Source organism: Pleuronectes platessa, chromosome 2, assembly GCF_947347685.1.
Source record: "Pleuronectes platessa chromosome 2, fPlePla1.1, whole genome shotgun sequence".
NCBI classification, from domain to species: domain Eukaryota; kingdom Metazoa; phylum Chordata; class Actinopteri; order Pleuronectiformes; family Pleuronectidae; genus Pleuronectes; species Pleuronectes platessa.
In genome coordinates, this window is record NC_070627.1 from 14,394,936 (window position 1) to 14,416,675 (window position 21,740).

Sequence of the window (21,740 nt, forward strand, 5' to 3'; positions counted from 1 at the left end):
CATTTAAAAGTTTGTCTGAGCCGTCAGATCAGGGCACATTCTTTTGGTTAGTTTTTTTTAATTCAGGACGTGCTCCACCCAGCTGGAATATGAGTCAGTGTCGATGTGTTCCTTCTCTGCAGTGAACTGGCAGACACATTTCTCATGGTTATATCCAAGGAAAGGATTGAGGCCTACAAATCTCACTAGGTGGCGCTGATGCTACTTCCCCATGTCCTGTGGATCATTATTGTATCTATTCTGTTGAAGAAATTAAAAACACATAGTTCCCTCGAGAAAGCCTCAGTCCTAACGCTGGAAATATTTCACTTTCATTACTGACTCAGCAAATCCTTAACTGAATAATGAACTTTTATATAAATGTAGAGAAAATGGGATAATATCAATAAGTAAGTTTCAGCACTGGATATTACAGAAGAAAAAATAAAAGCTCTTATACTGTGGAGGGAACATCCCACTGTATTAGAGTCGTATGATGACTGAGATACACACGTTGCATTTAAAGAACTTATGTTAATAACTTAACGTTCTTAAAAGTTTGCATTCATTTCCAAGGCATTGTTAGAAGACAAAAAATATAGATAAGCAGGAGAAAAAAAACTAATTTAACACAAATGTTTATTTTATCTATTTACTCTGATCTAATGTTTGTCTTTTTTCAATTGGGGATTCCTAAAAATATTTGTTCTGTTCAGGTCTCTAAAAGGTTACTGAGATAAAATCAAGGGAGGAAGAAGTCACTCACTGTCAAACGGCTCACATCCAGGGACACTGCTTCGTTTTACATGATCCTGTTAAATGTTCCTGCAGCGATAGCTCAACAGTAGCTTGTGTAATTTGTTGTAACAGATCATTTTATTAAAAAAATGTATTGTATAGATGCAGAAATGTTTAAATACAATCTAAAATTATTCCTTTATGTATTTATATTTTTTTCACAACACTGGGACTTGACTACTTTTTAAAACAATTTGCATCTAGTTACAATTCTATGACCAAGTAGCAGTTAGCACGGAATGTATGACAAAAGCATAGTGTAGAGTTTGTATACAAATACACACTGCACAAACAATAAAACACATATCTGTAATCTTCTGGTTTGTACCACCTCCTCATAAATAATGTAAATTCAACAACAACGACGTGAACAAGGAGGATGTTTGTCATCGGTCACCTGCTCCACAGAAGTTCTCTGTTCAGGTCTTCATAAATACAACAAAAATACTTTTTTCTGAACAAAATCCCTATCACACACACACGTTAGTTTGTCTTGAGTGTTTTCAGTTCGAGTCGTCCAGACTGCTGCTCTTTTGTTCCGAGCCGCAGCTGCAGAGCCGGACCATGATGCTTTGCAGTCTGGGCTCCACGATACCGAGCATTGGCCTCTGGGAGGGGTCCCCGTTCCAGCAGGCCTCCATCAGCTGCCAGCACTCCTCGTCGAAACTGGACAGCCGCTCTGGTCGAGCACCTGGAGAGGACAGAGTCAACATCAGGGCCTCACTTTGTAGGCTGACACGATTTCACATTTGTGTGTACATGTCTGCCAACCTCGGGGAGATTGTGTCTGAGGCTGTGATATAACACTCATGTCTGTTATGAGGATTAATCACCTGACCTCGTTTGGTTGTTTCAAATAAACTCTGGTGTGGACCAAATAACAGAAACACCTCTATTGAATGGGTCAGTGTAAAAGTTCAGTGGTTTTTCCACATTAACCAGAGAAAGAAAACCAGGGAAAACTGCAGAGATTCACTATAAGCTGGTTTCGTTAATATACCATTAGTGTTCATTACGCAAGAGACAGGTTTGAGAGTCATCCAGTGTGTATGATTACTATCTGGGACTCCAGAGAATATAAACAAACACATAAGAGGCATTAAAGTTTGACTGGAAATTGATTCCTCCATTTGAGTTCACTGATGATTTAGAGTCATGTTTACAGCTTTTGATTAATTTGTCTGTTGAACATGAACCAGACCAGAACTGAAAGACCACAATGCAAAGTGTGTTTAGAGGTGTGAGTAAAACCTTAGTGTTGATGCAATACACTGTGCTGTCCCTGTATACAGTACATTACAATATACCAACAATACACCTTTTCTGTTATAGATAAATAATTATCATGTTGGTTTACATCATATATGTCTATTTATTGAATATGTGTAATTTCATTCACTTGAGTAATATCTGTTAATACCTATGGTTAATACCCTATCAATTAATTCTGTTTTGCTTTTATACCTACTTAGCAAAATTCTAAATTACATTTGTGAGTGGATGCAATGTAAATTTGTTCTCCTGTCCACCCGTGTCTCGTGTGTGGTCTGAATGACTATAAAATGAATCTTGTTTACCTTTTTTAACATTGGTCCAGAGCTGGTCCTTGCTGGAGCACTTCTCAAAGGCTTCTGGGAGTTTTACTGAACCCGTGCAGAGGTACCAGAACAGGATCCCGAAGGCGTAGACGTCCACAGAGTTATCATACTTTCCTGTCAGGAAAAGTTGGGGGTAAAGATGTAAAGAGACCTACAGGTTGTGTAACAGGGTTTCACCTCTTAAGTAAATGAAGAAAGAATGGGACAGAAACCAGTTGAATGGTTTGTATTTATATAAATGGTTTGTATTTATATAGTGATGTTCTAGTCTTGATAACCACTCAAAGTGCCTTACATTACAGTTTGCCATTCACCCAAACATTCATACAGTGCATCTATTAGCAGCACTTGTTTTACTATTAAGGGCAATTTGGGGTTCAGCATCTTGCCCAAGGAAACTTCGGCATGCATATGGGGAAGACTGGGATCTAACGGCCGACTTTCTGGATGGAGGACGAGCGCTCCTTCCCTCAGCCACAGCCAGTTAAACAGTTTGAAGTTGTCCCTCAGGAGCAGCTTCATGATGTGATTACGGACAGTGAGACTAGTGATGGTACCTGTAAACAGCTCTGGAGCCATGTGGATGGGTGTTCCTACGATGCTCCCAGACATCATGGCCTCTGGTTTGCAGAAGCCAAGGTCTGTGATCTTTGCACGGTTTTGTTTGTCCAGCTAGAAGAAAGAGAGAGAAAGAGTGGATAGTTGGTTTGGTCAGGTAGAAAAGAAAATATCTTATCAGTGTATTTAATAAATGGAAAAGTGCAGGAGAACAGCATTTACTTTGTTTTACTTCTACTTTTCAAATAATGGAAACTATTATAATTATTTTATAAATGATCTACCAACTTTAATTTCTGCTAAACTTTGGTAAGAAATAGAGGTTGCTGAAACCATGCTATATTTAGGGGTGGATCCAGGAATATTTTTCATTTTCTGTATCATTTTGTGTTTGAGTTTTTCTATATTCTCATTGTTTTCTCAGTAAATAATTCATGGATCTTGGTTTTTCTAAATCTCGCATAATTAGGGGACTGATATCTATGTGTGTGGACCTCATGAATTAAAATGTGGTATTTTCAGGGGACTGTTGGACAATCTAGTTAGACATTTGCAGTTTATTCACAAAAATACACATAAGAGCAAAACATTTTATACTGAACTAATAAACATTGTGTTTTTCTACAGCTTCTGATATGTCAGTGTATAGCGAATCCCTCCAATCACACATGAAGTATTGTGATGCGACCATTACATCTGGGAAGCATTCAGAAACCCTCCACAGTGACAGACTCCAATAGTGTGGTCCCCTCTAAGTTACTTACCAGAACATTTTTTAGCTTTATGTCTCTGTGCAGGAGACCTTGACTGTGCAGGAAGCGGATCCCCTCCACCACATCCAGTGCGATCTGAAGTCTATCCTTCATCGATAAACCCGCCTGACACATATGAACAGGGACAACGTTAAACCAGAGTGGGAGATGCAAGATAATAAAACTTTAATGAAACATGAATGGATTTCCTTCCTATCTAGTTGCAACCTTCCTATCAGCTCACCTTCAGGCCTGTGTAGAGGTCTCTGTGCAGCCGCTCCATGATGAGCAGCACAGCGATGCTGGAGCCGCCTCCGTAGGTGTAATCGATCACTGAACCGTGCAGGTCGACGAGCCGCTCATGCTTCGGCAAAGTCCTGAAGCAACACACACACACCCAAGTCTTGTTTGTCCACATTGAGGCAGCCACAGTGTAGCTTTACAATGAGCTGCATTATGCCAGTTGGAACAGACAAGGTTTTATAAAGACACGTCTGATGTTTGCAGCTTCGAGGCTTTAATACTCAAACAAACTAGGCTGCTTGGAGTTCGATCTTAATAAGAAAGCAAAGTTCAGGTCGAATAAAAAGACGGCTTTTGAAAACTGCAGTTTCTTCTAAATCTCCTTGAGACTTTTGAAATCTTCCATGCTGACCTGGGACTCAGTCAAATGCTCCACCATCTTAGAGGAGCATTGAGCTTCACGCCGGCAGCAGAGTGAGGAATTGCAAAGACTTTGATACAGAGTATTTCAGCTGAGCAGCTATTGTTCCTCTTGTGTGCGATGATGTTTAAACTCACCTTGTGTAGTGAAATTCCAAAGCCAGGTCATTCCAGTGTTTATCGTCAGGTGGAACCACAGACTTTAAAGCACACGGGTAGCGTCCTCCCCAGCTGTCACAAAAGTACACAACTCCGTACTGGCCCCGACCCAACTCTCGCCCAAGCTTAGGCTTACCTGTGAAGATAAATAACGTTTTAAACCTCTAAGTCATCTCTCAAGTTTTTTATAAATTATATTTTCTTACACAAATTCTTGTTGTTACTTCACTCTGCAGTATCATGTATCAACAGAGTTTGTCACTGTCAAAAGTTTCTCTGTGCTCCCATCAAACATGAGTTTAATACTTTACAAAGAAAAAGGAGATGTAATGATACCAGTGTCAGAAATCCCCATGTTCAGACTGTGTTAAGGATAATGCAATTGTTTTCATCTTGACAGAACAAAATTCACTATAGTTGCAAGAGATGGAACTTGGAAGAATAGAATTATATGCCACTATTTAATTAGCTTTTTCACCTGACATTAACATAACAGGTTGGCCTCAGAACCTTACCTATTCACCGTTTGACAGGCGGTTACGTCTTTGCTCGTATGAATAGAATTTATTAGATCATAGGCTGTCACGTCTCTATAAACACTGACTATAGTTTTGTCTGTACATGTTAACAAAGGGAGGATTTGGCGGTGACTCACCGTGCAGCAGAACATCCCGTAGGGAGCGGCTCTCCAGAGACAGGCGGGCCAACCGAGGGGCGTGGTCCTTCCTCACGCGCAGCCACAGGTCCTCGGTTCGCTCCAGACGCCCTGTATGACCCTCCTCCAGCTGCGGACATAAGACGTCACATGGTCAGTATAACAAGCTTTTTCTACATGACCAGTGTCTATCGTAACATTATCGGCATTTTTCCTCAAATTTAAATTAACGAATTTGGTCCTGAGAATTTTATCCTGAGAACACCAAATACAGATAAATGACCAATATCCAGCTACTTCTGCTACATAAATGACTAACAGCATATTTTTTATTCAGTTCTTGTCGAATCTACTTTTGTCGTCTCTTCTTTAAACTACATAATTCAAACTACAGGTCAGCTGACTCGACCTCTGGGTCAGTGTCGTCATATGTCAAGATGATATTCAAATGCACAGCTCTGGACACACTGTTTTTCCACGGAAAATTGATGACCGTCTTTGTCAATATTTTCATAAACTCCCTCCAAGAGGTGAACTCCTGTTTACTTTTTGCACAGCTTAACTGACAACATGAGAACAGACATTTTATCATGTGACATTCACACTGTACTTCAGGTCGCGTCACTGTGTACGCTGCCTTGATTGTACTTTATATATTAATCTACATGTAAAAATTGTCTTTAAAAAAGAAGCAAAACAGGGTCTGGGAATTTGACCTGAAGTGGTTTGTGATCATCTAAAAACCATTAAAAGATTGGGTGCTCGTGGTTCGATCATATAGTTAAAGTGATGACTGTCTTCTTTATGTTTGCATGTGACCAGAAAGGCTTTTAATTCCTCTGATAATTCAGTTCATGCATTCACACTTCATCATTCACAACATCTCCTCCATGTCATCCTGCACACTGACATACTACCGGCCAGAGTTTTCATCTCTATATTTACTAGAACATTAGTTATCCGCTATTTCCATCACGATAGACAGAAAATCATTTTCTTATTAGGATAAAAATGTAAGAATTTGTGAGCGTGAAGACGTAGTGAGTGATGTGATCCACACAATCATGTGATGATTATCATCAGAGCAATTTAACTGAATCTGATTTGTTAGGGACTTCTTGGACGGAGTTACAGCTATTTGCACGTTGGTGAAGCAATTCAAGTGAAGAGAAATGAATTAAACTGAACCACGAGATGTGCCGGGCCCGAAGCGACAGCCACACTACGTTAACGCCTGACGTTCATACTTCTCCAGAGCTCTCAAACATCCACGTCCTAATTGGATCATACCATTCCAGAGTGCACCTCATCGTCGATCAAAGCAATCATATTAGTTTGGATGCAGCCGTGGTGAATTTAGTTACAACACTCAGATATCAGTTCCCTAAATGTGCCTGATTTTTCAATTGAATTAGTGAATTATTACCTGGGAAATCAGTGGAAATGTCCAAATATGCCCGACATCAAAATGCTAAGGAAACTGAATTTTAAAAAGCCTGGATCCTCATTCTGATCCAGATTTGCAAACTGCATCCGGACATCAAGTTTTTTGTTCATCTATCCAGTAGTGTTTGCATAATCTTGCTTACAAACAAACAAAACAATAACGAAAGGTACATCTAAAATATATAAAATATTTATACCCCAAGTTATTTTTATTTTTTTCTTTGATTAAAACACCAAGAATGGTTACTACTGCACACTCTAATCTTCACTGAGCCATCTCTACTTTGTGGATCATCTCAATAAAGGGTTTTATGGCAGTGGATTCAATACAACCATCACTTCTTTCATTTGTCATTATAATAGTAATTGTCAATCTGTAAACAAGTATAGTCTAAGGGAAATGTAACATTTGACCACAATATGATCATGTAATTTCCCCTTTGAATGATCATGATCGAATCTTACAATGTAACCTTGATCATACTGTTTCCTGTTCTACTGAATGAATCTTGGCCTGATTGCTTTAACTAGGCATTGTTGTTTTCATGTCATCAGAAGATCCCAACCTTTGACTTTGTAACAACCCCTACCAGAGTGGGAGGGGTGAGCCAAATGTATAAAGACAAAGAACTGCTTCCCATCGGGGTGCATATTACAAACTAACCCTTGTCGTATGCACCATGCGCTGAGCATTAAAGTGTGACAATACTGTAAGAGAATTGTGTTTCGTTTCCTCGCTGTTAAGGTGGGATTGTAGAAATTGCCATGACAATAGTATGTGGAAAGAGAGGAGGAATTTAAACCTGGCGCAGTGATGCTGCAAAGGCCTCATGGGAACTGTTGAGGCGAGTCCTGAACTGGGAGCAGATGCTTCGGGCCAGTTTGGCAGCACTGAGGCTTTCTATGGCGTCCTGGGCCACTTTCCGCTTCCACTCTGGAGTGATGGCAGGAGGGTTCACAAATGTTATCCTGTGGATTATCTGAGAGGGAGACAAAAGATAAAATGATAAAACACATTCTTTAGAAAGTCTCATTCAGCAAACATTTAAAAACTCCTTCTACAGAATGTTTGAGACAAAGACCTGTTTGATTTGCTCCCAGACAAATCGTGTGACAGACGATCCTGAGTGAAAGGTGACCTCCACATGATAGGCAGCATTTAATAACTGTGACAGATAAGAAACACAACACTGTAAATATGGAGATGTTAGTACGTTTTATATCTTATTCTACAAGCCAGGTGAAATGTTCAACACATTAACTAATTTCTAACTCAAACTCTGGTCCCTGTGTTTTCCCTGTAAAAATCGAAATGCTGTGTTTGCCGACATGAGTCAAACTTTCCTTCTGTCTCCAGCTCCCTCTCCTTAGAATCACCATTATTATAAAATAAAAACATTACTGCAGTGATTAACACAAAACAAAATAATACAGTGATACTGCTCACATTTCAACACCTGCACAACACATAAGCTTCCAGTTTGTCTCCCCACCTGGTTGAGTTGATTGGAGGTGACATTGTGGACATAGGAGTCCATGTTTGACTTTTCAAGACTGTTGAGGCATCGTTCCAGAGTTCCTACGAAGCTCTCCCTCAGATAATCCACAGAGCTGATCAGCTTATTCGCCACAGCCTGATTCAAACGGACCACTATCAGCTCCTGGATCTGGTGGATGCAAGATTTGATCTCCTTGGACGTAACAGGCTCTCCATTCGTTGTTACAATGATGTCTGCAGTTGAAAGGAATTTGTCAATTATTGTGTTAATAATTGCAACAGAAATGATTGATTATGACTGTAACAAAAATGTTAGATTAATAGTAATAGAGCTTATTTAGCTTATAACAAGTTTGTTCTTATTCAATGTATTTCATGAAATGTGTGAATTTCAACAATGTAAATCGTACAATGCAAGACAAATTATTATTTTCCCTTAAAAAGGTTCCCTATAGAAACCAAAGTTATAAAGAACAGAAGGTGTGTGTTGTACAGGTACAGGTTGTAAAGACCCTTGATACAGATTTGTGACTTGTGGTTTTCAGCAATATAAACATATTTGTCTTAAAATTTTGGGCTGGTAATAATGGAAAAGCTAGCCTTGACTCACTTACTAACTTCAAGCTTTTCATTAGGTCCAGATGAAATGATTGGGGGGCCACAGACACTGGCTTTTTTCTTAATAAAAGCCCTGACTCTGAATAGTCTTGAGTCTGGGTACCAAGCTTCAACCATCTTCTTCAATAGACACACAATAAAGGAGGAACCCTTTCTAATAAACTTGAAGATGTAAGGGCATTATAAATCAGGGACATGTGGTCGTCGTTTAGTCATCAAATAGGGAACCAATTCATCAAATTTAATGGATTCTATACAGTTTAAGGGAAATTACATTTCCAAATATGTAAAACATGCAACATGATTATATGTTTCCAGTTCCAATACACACTATTGTGAAGAAAACATAATTTAGTATATCTCAAAAGTAGAAATTATGATCCGTAGAACTGCTATAATTATATATTAAACGGGGACTATTTACGTGAAGCCAAATCAAAATCATGTTTTTAACTAAACAGGTCCTCACTAACCTGTAAACTCCAGGTTGGCAGCATCCTCCAGTAGCTGCTCCTTCATGCTGCCGAGTGTCTCCACAATCATCTCCTTCATCTCTTCCTGTTTGCGGTTAGCAATGGCCATAAGTGAGGTGAACAGTTCAGCCTCTTTCTCACGAGTGTACTCCAGCCTGCGTGGTGTAATCTGCAGGTCCCTCTGCATGTCAAAGGCCTGCAAGGAAGCGGAGCAGAAAGGAAACATGGTCTAAAGAGCCATTTTCATGACCTGTGGCTAAAATCAGGAGAATTGGCTACAGGGTTTTGCAGCAGTTTGCCTTTCACACATGCACAACACCGGGGGGTTCTCTCCACAGATGTGTTCACAACAGAGACAAATCCCCTGCATAGTTCAGGCGAGAGGTGGTGCAGCCAGCAGAGGCAGGAAGTGACATATTAACTCCACTGCGGAGATCATGTGATTTAATTTACAACACACAGAGAACGGCGTCAGCTTTTATAACCAAAAACTGTCTTGACATCTTCTTTGTTTTTTTCTATGTGTATGGCTCCTCTTATTCATTAGGAGATATTTTTTTATTTTTGCATCTGTTGCACATTAGAAGCCCCATCAACCTCCCACTAGCTCACGGGGAATCCAGCAAGGGATCCCCTGCTTCTCCTGAATTTCAAGCCCATGAAAATCTGCAGAAACTGTGCAGTCTCTCACTCTGACATTTGTTCACACATGCACCACCTCCGGAGAAAATACGCAGGATCTGCGAAGTTCAGTGCATGTCTGAAAGCAGCTTTGGTGATTTGTTTGTAGGAGGGGAAGCAGCCTGAGACCAAGCAGTGGTAGTAACAACTGTCACATGACTCCAAAACAGAAAAACAATCACATTATACAGATGAACAGAGCTAGGAGGCATCATCCTCTGACCTGGTTGATGAAAAGATCGAGACATCGACAATGTAACCCGTTAAGCAGACTGGCAGCCTCCACTTGCTGGTTTTGAAGCACTTGGCGAGTGAATGGCACCACCAACCGATGCAGTCTTTCGAAAGCCTCGCCTAGCGTGCTCTGGGGTTTGGCACCTGGGGTTGACACCTGTGTAGGGGCACCACAGGTGCAGTTTCCTGACGGGCTATTGAGGAACCCGAGGGACAGCAGCTGCTTGTGGAGGGCGCTCTTCTCTCTCTCTTTCTCCTTCTCCTTCTCTGCATGGCGGCCAGGTTCTGGGGAGGCTACTGGAATGGTGTGAGGGATACGAATAAAACAGATGGGAAAGGAGAGCAGCTCTTTGACCTTCCAGAGCTCAGCCACCTGCTCTGTGGTAAGGGAGTCCTGGTTGATGGCGTAGAGTATGATGGGGATCACACTGCGAGTGCAGTCTTCCAGGGCCTCTTCAATGGGCTGGACACTTGGACAAGGCACCACCATGACCTTTGCTTCCTGTAGACAAACCACAAAAGGTTAAAAAAAAAAGAAATTACAGGTGATTATTAGGAAATGCGGTTCCATAAACAAATGTATCCTCCCAAATAATTCACACCGAGTGAAATCTAAGAAAGATATTACTTGATTTATTTGAGTTCTGCTTAGATTCCACTGAATCAAAAGTAATTAAGTTAAAAGGAATTTCATCAGTTATACTCCTTATTTTTGTAGTAAAAATTAATGAGGACTGTGCAATTTAAAGGTATCACTTGCTGTGAGAAAATTCATCAGCCCACTCATGAGTTGCCCCCAGGTCTGAGAAAAGAAATGGCATCTTTCAGCTTTTGCTTTCTGGAAAACAACTCAGGTGCTGAATGAAATCACAATCGTTTTAGGCTGTAGGAGTTGACAAGAAGATGAGGAACAGAAAGACAAAGTTACATTGGTGCTAATGCCAATATTGGTATTAAAGAGTTACTTTAGCAATGCATCCGCCAATTCCGAAGATGTTGTTATCAAACCATCTTGACAAAGAAAATCTAATATTAAACAGCTAACCATAGATTTTACAATATATTAAAAATTTCAGAAAAACACAAATGAAAGAAAATATGAAACAGGAATTAAGAAACAAAACTTAAAACAAACTTTTCATATTGATTCTTAACTGAAAACCTAAACATCTGCTCTGACGTGTCAGTGAAAGGCTCATATCGGCTCTTTTTCATCAGACAACCGATAAATCGGTTGCTAAGTTTGCTGCACAATAGAGGAAAACATGTCGATGTTGCGTTCAGAGCTCGTTTCAGATCAGAAAATCTGTTGAAATTATCAGATTTACACATCAAATGTATTTTAGATTTAGCAATTTAGAAATTACTATGTCTTGACAAAAACGACAATGTGCAGAGGACCACATCTTAACAGCAAAATTATGACTCCAATTATATAAAGTGTTCAGGCAATTGGGAGCACAGTTTTCAAACCCATTTATGTCAGTCCAGGAGGGAAGAAAAAAAAATACACACATATCACATGCTCCTTCTATTTCTGCACGCAAACTGACACATAAATATTTGTGGTGGTCTTGGGAATGCCTGTGACAGGGCAGAAAAACGACAGAAGTAAAAAAAGCTTTGCTCTATCCCCTGATAAATAACAACTTTAACGAAAACAGACTCTCATGGGAGAGAGACCGTGGCAGGGAAAAAGTCAGCCAGAGAAATGACCAGCAGCTGCACAAAGGAGACAGTCAGTCCTGTCTCCAAGAAACAAGAGCAGAGCCCATCTGAGCAGTGTCGTTGGAACAAAGACACCCTGCAAACATTTGTTCACAGCAAGTCAAAACCAATGCAATGTTTGAATTGCCCTACTGACCATTGGAAACAATAACCCTAAGGAGAATATCCGTGGATTATTTTGATGTTGCTATTTTGGTTTTCATCCAGCTTTAAAACGTCTCACTATGAGCTAGCATTACGCTATCATCTGACCCAGTTAGGTTCCAGTATTCTTCTTTTAGCCTATTTATAGGGTGGCTGCTGACAGAAATCCTGTTGTTTGCCACACCAATTTATCTCAGTGAAATAGTCTGCAATCTGGGAGCCCTTTCAAACTAAATTAAGACAGGGGCAAGAAAGAATGACGCAAGTGATTCTGGCCTTTGTTTTGATAATAAAGTAAAAACGGTTGTTCGCTCCTGCTTCTTCCAACTTTCCGATGCCCACAGCTGATTTATTGAGGCTTCCCTACGTCACCTTCAACTGGTCCAAAGACCTGCTGCAAGGATTATCACTGAAAATATAAAATTGCACTAATTTTGGCCTACGTTCTCATATTCTTATTTAAATTTCCTTATTGACTTTTAAGGCTTTACACAACCAGCCCCATACTAATCAAGGATTTACAAATTTAACATCATATATCAGCCGATAGTGGAGTGACCCAGATTCATATTTTTTTATTACTGTTAAATCTAGGGTAGGGGAATAAATCAATATCAATAATTATCTCAAAACAATTTTCATTAATGGCAATATATCAATCGATATATTGCTTATACATTGTGTAAGCACAGTGAGGAGGTACTACCCGTAATTGGTCAACCTCAGATTAGTAAAATATTTTGCTGTTTATCATTTGATTGTCATTCTCTGCTCATAAAGGAGTTTAAAACTACAACCTCCATTAGGAGAAAAAAAAGATTGTCTTTAAAACTAAAAAGAAATAAAAATGTGGCATTTATTGTGTAATAAACATGTAATAAATATGTTTTCCTGATGTATTTTAGGCCATATTGTCCAACCCTATCTCTTCTTAAAACGCTCTATTAAAGAAACAAACAAATGTGTTATTTTAATTGATTTTATTTAAATGTTGTTCTTAATCCTTTTGTGAAACATGCTTTAATTTTGTCAAGAGCTGCGCTTCACAAATGAAGCTCATCCATACCTCTATAGCTATAGCATCACAGCTCTTTGTTAACATGCAGACTGTCGTGAATTCTCGGAGCCCTGGCAATGAACAGAACAGAATACCTCAAAGAATTTTTGAAACGTGGTGATAGATTAGCACCCTATAGTCCCTCGTGGTCACTACGAGGTTAAGTGGGTAAAGTCTGGGATGAAGAGAAGCTAATTGGTTCTCATCTGCTGGCCCCTAAAGCAGGGGCCTGTGATTATAGCAGCGGAGTGTGAATACCACAGTGAGAAGAGAGATTCTGTGGCTTCATCTGCTCTTACCTAGACACCCTAATCCCTTCTCCCTTCAGCAGAGAAAAGAGGCTTTAGTTTATTAATTAGCTGATAAAAAATGTCAGATTCACAACCATAAATATATGAAGGAAATTATCACTTGAACTGTGGATTGTAGAGCATGGGCAAAAAGTAAAAAAATCTATTCCAGCTCCACGTTTCACAAACCTTTTGCCTCAATTTGGATCCAACAGGTCCGAAACTTTCAGTCACACATGAAAACTAGACTGTCACTCAGTAGAGCACATTCCTCCTCATTGATATCAGTCCCCTTAAAGTGCATGTTTTTTTCATCAATATCCATGAAATATTCCTGGGCAGAACTGTGACAATGTTGAAAAACACACTATCTCACAATGTTAAAGAATAAGAAGAAGACCCACAATGAAGTTTAACGATTTCACTCCCTGACCCACCCCCAACCCTGCTTCCTTCTAAGTTTTGTGGAAAAATGTGTGTATTTGTCTCACAAACAAATAAACACACAGACAAGGGAGAAAACATAACCTCCTTGGCGGAGGTAATGAACAGGAGTGTAATAACTGTGTTTAATACCACTGTTGGTACAGATTACTTTCTGTTTTTTTCTATTAACCTTTAAATTTCATGAGATAAGACTTAAGTTAAATATTTAAACCTACTATTTGGCAATAAGAAGAAACTAATGCAAAATCCATACTAAACAATGTTAAAATGTAGTAACACAATGAAATATGACAATAATCAATGTATTATATGAACACTGATTTCATTACTTATCATAACTAAATCTATAACATTGATCAAATGTTTATTAGCATGATGATAGCAAAATATCTGTTTTAAAAAGTTATGAGCAAGCTTTTTCTATTCAAAAAGAAAAAGATAAAAATAAAAATGAACAACCCAGTGTCCCAGAATTCCAATGAAACTATTGCAACTTCATCCCAAAAATGGTTTGGGATTTTATATACATGTCCCAGTCATGTGATTGCACCAGACCAGTGGCATTACGTAAGAGGGCTTGGCGGATGGGCTGCCCTGAGGCAGATCTAGGGCTAGTTTCTGGGGCTGTGTGATGATCTCTGAGGGGCCTTGGTCTAAAGGATTAGGGACTAATTTCCACGTGTTGCACATGATAAGGAATGACTACAATCCTTACACCATGTTAAATCAATTCCCTCCCACAAGACTTTAAGGTCGCACTGGCTAAAAACCAACATGACTGAAGCACTGTGTCCAACAACTCTTTCAATAATAATTTTTCCATGGAACTTTCTACAAAAAATGCTTTGCTGAAGTGAAGTAAATCACTGACAACACAGGAAATAATCAGCTCTGCACAGTAATCTGTTTGTGAGCTCAGGCATGTGTGAATGCAAAAGGCTGATTCAAGCCAGAGACAATGATGAAATTCATCTTTCCGTTTGTGCGGGGGCTACAAGAGGAAAACCAACACCAGAAAATAAACACACTCCTAGGGCCGGGCCATGTGATTGAAATCAGTGTCGTAAATAAAAGGACAATTTTTTCCATTCTGTTGTCCAGCACCAACACAACATGACTTTCTCATGTAATCTGCAAAACTTACATAATGATAGACTTTTTTCAAGTATACTATTATAACGGTTCCAAATTATTTTAATTTATCTATATCTATAAGGAGATGACCTGCTAATTTCAGTAGGTGACACCATGGGTAACACACACGTCATATTTGAGCAGGAAAACCAACAACAACAACAACAACAACAAATGTGTTGATACCAACATATAAATTCACCAACTGAATTGTGTTGATGCTTTTCATGGATTTCTGCCTAAAAACAACAACACCAAGCTTCTGCCTAGTCTCACCTTCATTTTAAATCTTCTTCCAAAACTACTGCAGTGAGCAACATGATCGAATCATCCACCTCTAGACAGTCTGAGTAAACGTATCAATGCTCATGAGAAGGAAACAAACCAATGGCAGTCAGGACCAATACAGAGTAAATGGCTGAATGTCGACTCCTTTTTTAAACCATGATGGTTTTGCGTGAGAAGATTTACAATGATTTCTTTGTATCTGAGGCCTACCTGTAGCAGTGGGTGATGCAGGGTGATCTCTAGCTCTGCCAGCCTGTGTGCTGGGTCCTCACACTCCTCATGGATCTCCAGGTCCTCCCTTGGAACTGTATCCCAGCGGCCACAGTTAGCGGCCAACTGGTGCACCAGTTCATACTGGCCGGGCAGAGCCAAGCTGAGCCGTGTCTGTCTCCCATGGGTAAAACACAGCTTTCGCCTCTTGCAGACGGTGCCCTGGACTCCTTCACAAGCCTCCCCGGCCTCGGGGCCCAGCGGTAGCAGCCTCTCCCCCAGAAGGCAATTGAGCAGCTGGTAGCGGGCGGTACAGTCCTGGCCCAGTACCAGGATGTACGGGGTAGCGCCGACTGTGTTGCGTAAAAACTCTTCCTCATGGCTCGGGAAGGAGATGCAGCTAAACTGGCCTGAATAAAATGAGGTACAGGATGTTAAGATGGAGACTGTGGTTATTTGGAATTGAATCAGTAACCCTCAAGGAAGTTTATTCACCCCTGGAATTCTTACTCAGCAGAAATATGGCTTTGAAAGAAGAAAAATTATCCTTTGTATCTGATCCTGACTCTCAAAATACACAGATTAAAAAATAGCAGCATTAAAACATAATAAATGTGATATTCCATTGGTTATCATTTCCTGATCTGGCTCTGAGATGTGGAACAAACACAGAAGAACTAATTCCCCCTGACTGTGGCAGGGTATCAGACACAGTGCTCAGTGATGCTGAGTCACCGTCTCAAACAGTTATAAAACAAGGAGGAGAAAGCACCGATAACCTAATTCATATTCACACACCAGTGTCTTTCTTTCTGACATACATTTGGTTTTACTGTAACTCTAATCTAATCCACCTACTGACCTTACATGACACGTTACAGCACATTGTTTCGGACCAACCTATGCTAAGCGTTGGACTGCATGTCAGTGGACAGACTGTGCTGAACAGGCGGTCAGTGGAGACCTGTGCATAATCTCTACAAAAATACACATCCAGCCATATTCTGAGATGCAGCAGTGAATTTTCTTGTGTGTGTAACCAAGACTTTTGCAAAACATATATCTAGTTTTCAGGTGAAGACATGCGTTCGACTTTGCCTATGAAAGGAAGCATTATGGTCCCGTTTTTTTCTTAACTATGACTAATCTTCGGCTTAACATTGTTCATTCAACGTCGGGGGAAATCATTTTGACCTCTGTGAGTAGGACACCAGCCCTGGTGGCTTTAGCCACTCCTGGGGATGTGACGCATTACCAATTTATCTGCATACCATCAGTGCTGCGCGCTTAATCAATGTTTCATAGAATTGAGCATTTAAATCATATGGTGAAAAAAAAAAAAAAAGATGAAAGAGCTGATTCAATGTTTTGAAGAGGAGATGAAAACACAAACATTTTTAGAAATGAGCTGGTTGCAATGCATAAATAGTAATTTTAAAGTTGGTCTAAAAGTTAACCTATGCAGTCCATTACACACACTAACCCCCATACATACAATTGGTGTGAAAGACAAGAATGAGTGCCTGACAGCCCCGGCCCTCAGCCAGTTAGAGAGCGCAGAAATCTCAGCATATTTGGAGCACTTAGTCAGCTCATGCTTTTGAAAGGGGGCTTAATCTCTTTCGTTTGCCCTAACCCTAATTAATGCATTTTTCTCAGTCTGGGTGTTGGTGGAGAGACCACTTGCCAATGGGCCGCCTGTCAGATCTTTCATTATGGGTCACCAGAGAATAAAACATAGTATAGTTTAACCACAGAGCTGATGGTGCCGAGTAGGTGTTTCCAGATGTGGCTGCTGCGGCTGCATGTGTTGTGTCAGACCCACCTGCCTCCAGAGAAGCTGAATCCGAGCTCATGGTGGATGCACAGACATTGCTGTAGTTTTGTCTGATTTCCCGGAAGAACGCGTTGGTCTCCTTCAGGTTCTTCTTCAGCTGGATGGAGTGCTTGTTGTAGCTGTTGAATATCCTCGTCAGCTCCCGGGATAGAGGGGTCGCTTTCTGCTGCTGCACGTTCCCCTCCATGGTCGACAGGTTGGGCTATTGTTGTGATACACGGGGTGGGGGGGTGGCAGGAGGCAGGAACCGAAAGTCTGAAGTTGTGAGGCTGGAATCAGACCTGGTATCACACCTTCTCTTATCTCCCTGCTGATTAGTTCGTAGCCATGTTCGTCCCCCTGCTAGGCTAAGCTACACCAAATCACAACCCAGCCACTTGGTCTGAACATGTGATGGACGTTAGCTCGCCCCTGCAGTCGGTTGTGTCGGTGAACACGGGCTCTGGGCATTCAGCTTTTTGTTGTTGTGCTGCACAGCTAGCCTAGCTTCACGTCGTGCCACGGATCAAGGATAAACACGTTTGTTTTATATGAATAATGAGCGAAGCAATTTATCGCTTCGTCGTCATCGCGTGTCTGTTGTTGTTTCTGGTTCGCACCGACGGTCCCACTGACAACAACGACTGAGCGAAGTGCTTCAAACAAAACTAAAGATGGTGCTTCGGCGGCGGACTGACGTGCTAAGTAATCCTTTTTAGTGGGTCCAGACGACTTTAGCGCTGCTAGCCCGAAGACATCCCCGGTCCGTCCTCTCCTTGGCCTGGCACGGCACGCATTTCCTCTTAACTCGGCACCGACAGCCCCGAGCTCGCTTTCATATCCATACAGCTCCGCGTTGAGAAGAAGGGGGCCCGACTTTGACAGCTGCGTCTTCCCTGACAACTACGGACGGCCAGAAAAAACGTCGGAGTTTCCCCGGTGAGGCTCCGTGGAAAAAGAGACTCTGGCCCCGAGCTGTCAGCGGTCCAGCCCTAGAGAGAGAGAGAGAGAGAGAGAGACAGAGAGAGAGAGAGAGTGACGGCCGCCCCGCTGAACTTAGCCCGGCTGAAACGCTTGTTTCTGGGAGGATGAAGATGAAGAGAACGGTCGGTGGCGGTGGTGCAGGGCGAGGTGTGTCCGAGCCAAATCACATCTCTGAGGCCGAGCAATCAAATCACTGCACAACTCAAGAATCCGACCACACAAAAGTTCGGGAGAGGAAAAGGCGGGGTCTGCGCGCACAGCAATGTGGGAAATGTAGGACTTCCCATGTAGTTGGTGGAGTTGCAGCCACAGGGCCATGTGGGTGGAGGGCCATCACCTGGTAATAGATGTTTACAGTGAGTTTAAAAAGTAATGAAGCATGAACGGAAGAATTGTCTGGTCATACCCAGATTCAACAGAACTTACAATTAGCACATGATGTGACAACACATGATCTCCTCAGGACATAAGCCTGTTCTCCAGCACATATTTATTACATGAAATATCTATATTCCAAGACAACAACAGCATCGTCAATAAGCAGTTGCGATTTTTTGGGGGATTAACCCATTAGAAATTGGATAGCAAAATCACAGGCAACAGATAAAAAAAATATTGTTTGTTTTTAATCAAATTTAATGATAATAATTATGGAGCAAGAAAGAATCGCTGTTGTCAGATTCCCTGGCGAATAAATCTAATAAATACACACTCATTGTTCATATTAAAATGACTTCAGCATTAAAACACTCCACTGATCACATGTTGTGACACACAAATGGTCTACTCTAGTAAATCTGTGTTATATAACAAAACTAGAAAATTCCTCCTGCCGAGAAATTTCGAATGGGTGCCTTCTACGTCCGGGTCGAAAAGAGACTTTTGTTTTTTGGGGGAAGAGAGACAGACTGTGTCAATTTGAGAGAGAGGTGGAGAGAGAGAGACCCAGAGAGAGAGAGAGAGAGAGAGAGAATGGCTGATATAAAAGAGAAAGAAAGAGAGAGAGACAGACTGGCTGCTTTAAGAGAGAGATAGACAGACCCAGAGAGAGAGAGACCCAGAGAGAGAGAGAGAGAGAATGGCTAGTATAAAAGAGAAAGAGAGAGAGAGAGAGACAGACTGGCTGCTTTAAGAGAGCGATAGTAAGACCCAGAGAGAGAGAGACTGGTTTAAGAGAGAGAGAGAGACTTGATCAGCAGGTGGCGCTATCGCTAACATTGCATACACACTCATCGATCTCTAAGGACAGGGCTCTGATCATGTGACAGGATTTTGGGGGGCGCTATCACTATCACTGCATACGCACTAATATATCTGTTCAGGTCTGGAATCTGATGAAGTGTGCTCAATTTGGGAAAGATAGCACAAACTTCATTTTCAGACCGACCACTAGGTGGCGCTATCACTAATAATGTGTATGCAGTAATAGTCTTGACTTGAACAGGTCAGGGCTCCGATCATGTGAAAGGATTTTGGGGGCGATTGATCAAACTTCATTTTCACACTGACCACTAGGTGGCGCCATCACTATTAGTATGTATGCAGTAATAGTCTTGACTTGATCAGGCCAGGGCTCTGATCATGTGACAGGATTCTGGGGGCGATTGCTAAAACTTAATTTTCACACTGACCACTAGGTGGCGCTTTGACTATCACTTCATACACACTATTACAGGAAACCGAAGAGGAGCCAATCACAAAGTTGTTCAAATCATTGAGAGTTGTATGTTTAAAGAGTTCAATAGTCCCCTTCTGAAAAACAATGTTCAAGACCTGACCTCACCTGGATTTGAACTCTCCACCTCTGGGTCTCTATCCCTCTGCTACAATGTTTACTAAAGGCCTCAGTATGCTTCTCCGAGTCCGTTTCGGAATGACGGACGGACGGATCGGACGGACCCTTTTTGATTTATAGTTCTACGAGCCTTTTTGTTGTGAAAACAATTCACCGCCAGAACAGTAGATGGCGAAACGGAAGTCGAGCTTAGACAAGCCTACCTCATGAGGTATAAAGTCCAAGCTGGTTTATTTACGTCCTCCCGGCTCCTCACACACAGTGAACGATAGTAACAGAAAAAGGATGTTGATGACGCGACAGTTTTTGCTGAATAAAGTGACACCCAGCGGGTCAAAATGCTTTTGTTATCGTGTCTTAGCGCAGCGGTTCCCCGGTCTTGTTTCCAAACTGCGTTGCTAATTCAACAGCTGCAACAGCTTGAAGCTACACGGAGGCAGCTAGCTCCCCCCAACTTCCACACACAGTCAGCACGGACACCCGATACTAGCTACTACCAAGTGTTTGCTTCTAACCTGACGGTGTTTGAGAAACAGTGTCATGAGCCGTGGGATTAAAGTCAGCGGGTTTTTGCGCTGTTCCCACCGCAGTTAGCATGGTGGCTAGCCCGCTACCCCCGTTATCCAAGTTCGTTATAACCGTATGTGACCGTACACACATGCTGTAAGTGCTCTAACCAGCCACCGTCAGCCGGACACACTTGTCACATTAATCATAGAGTCGTAGTTGTGATTTTGGTTTATTGTGATGTAGGGAATGGAACAGGAAGTTTCCATTCCGAAATGCTGGCGTTAGCGGACCAATCACAGCCAAGTGCTATCCGTGGGCTGTCCGTCATTTCGACGTGTAGTTACAAAAAAGAGAGCTGCACGAAAAGCTCTCTGAGGAGCCTCGGAGAGGCACGGAGAGGGCGTTCCACGTTGGAGAGGGCGGTCCTATCTGTCCGTGTCCGTCAAAACGGAGAAGCATACATTGGCCTTAACTCCTGTGAAGTGTAATTATGAAGAATCCACTGTCTCCTTTCCCCCTCTGGCCCCCCTCCTCAGTGGTGTGACTTCACTAACGACGTACCTGTGACACAGAGTGACAGATTGGACCTGAGGAGAAGGTCCCGAACAAAATGCTCTAATTGAAAATCTATAACTCCTATCCGTGAAATGAAAACACCCTGAGAACCACAACACTTGGACGAACAAGTACATATCTATATCATTATTTAGAGCCAAAAAAGAGGCCATGCGAGCAGTTTAGAAACGTAGTTCTCATTTCATAAATCTCCTCCTTTTGCTATCATTAGTTTTAATTGAAGATACATTTTAGAGATACAACACTGTCATCAAACAAATACTTGTTACTCAAAACTATAAGTCCTATCTGGAAAATGAATACATTTTGAGAATCACAAGGCTTGACACTACAACCGGATATATTCATATATTTGTTCAAAAGTAATTTTTGGCTTCTGTTGGTTTTGAAGTCACAACCAGTGGATCACTGAGTCAGCGGCAGACCCACTAATCCAATCACATTGACTTTAGATATCATTGACAGTTGATTATTTAAAGAATTCAACAGTTCCCCCCTGAAAGGCAATGAAAAAATTCAATGTTTGTGTCTTACCCACACTTGGACTTCAAAACGCCATTTTGGGTTACTGTCCCTCTGCTCTACAGACTGAACTACCTGCAGTGCTGATTAGCACCTGTGAAGTCTAAAAATAGATCTGACTGTCCCT

General features: G+C 41.3%; 1 protein-coding gene across 1 annotated transcript; it reads right to left on the minus strand.

Moving 5' to 3' along the window:
- Positions 1–601: 601 nt before the first annotated feature.
- Positions 602–18,456, minus strand: dstyk (dual serine/threonine and tyrosine protein kinase). Its single transcript, XM_053435192.1, has 14 exons — positions 17,236–18,456; positions 15,411–15,820; positions 10,102–10,614; positions 9,198–9,393; positions 8,102–8,340; positions 7,691–7,774; positions 7,412–7,588; positions 5,163–5,292; positions 4,487–4,643; positions 3,930–4,062; positions 3,698–3,811; positions 2,933–3,047; positions 2,355–2,489; positions 602–1,468 (listed from the first exon to the last, which is right to left on the minus strand). Exons 1-14 carry the CDS (start codon positions 17,432–17,434, stop codon positions 1,281–1,283), a joined length of 2,790 nt encoding a protein of 929 aa, XP_053291167.1. The 5' UTR covers positions 17,435–18,456; the 3' UTR covers positions 602–1,280.
- Positions 18,457–21,740: the final 3,284 nt, after the last annotated feature.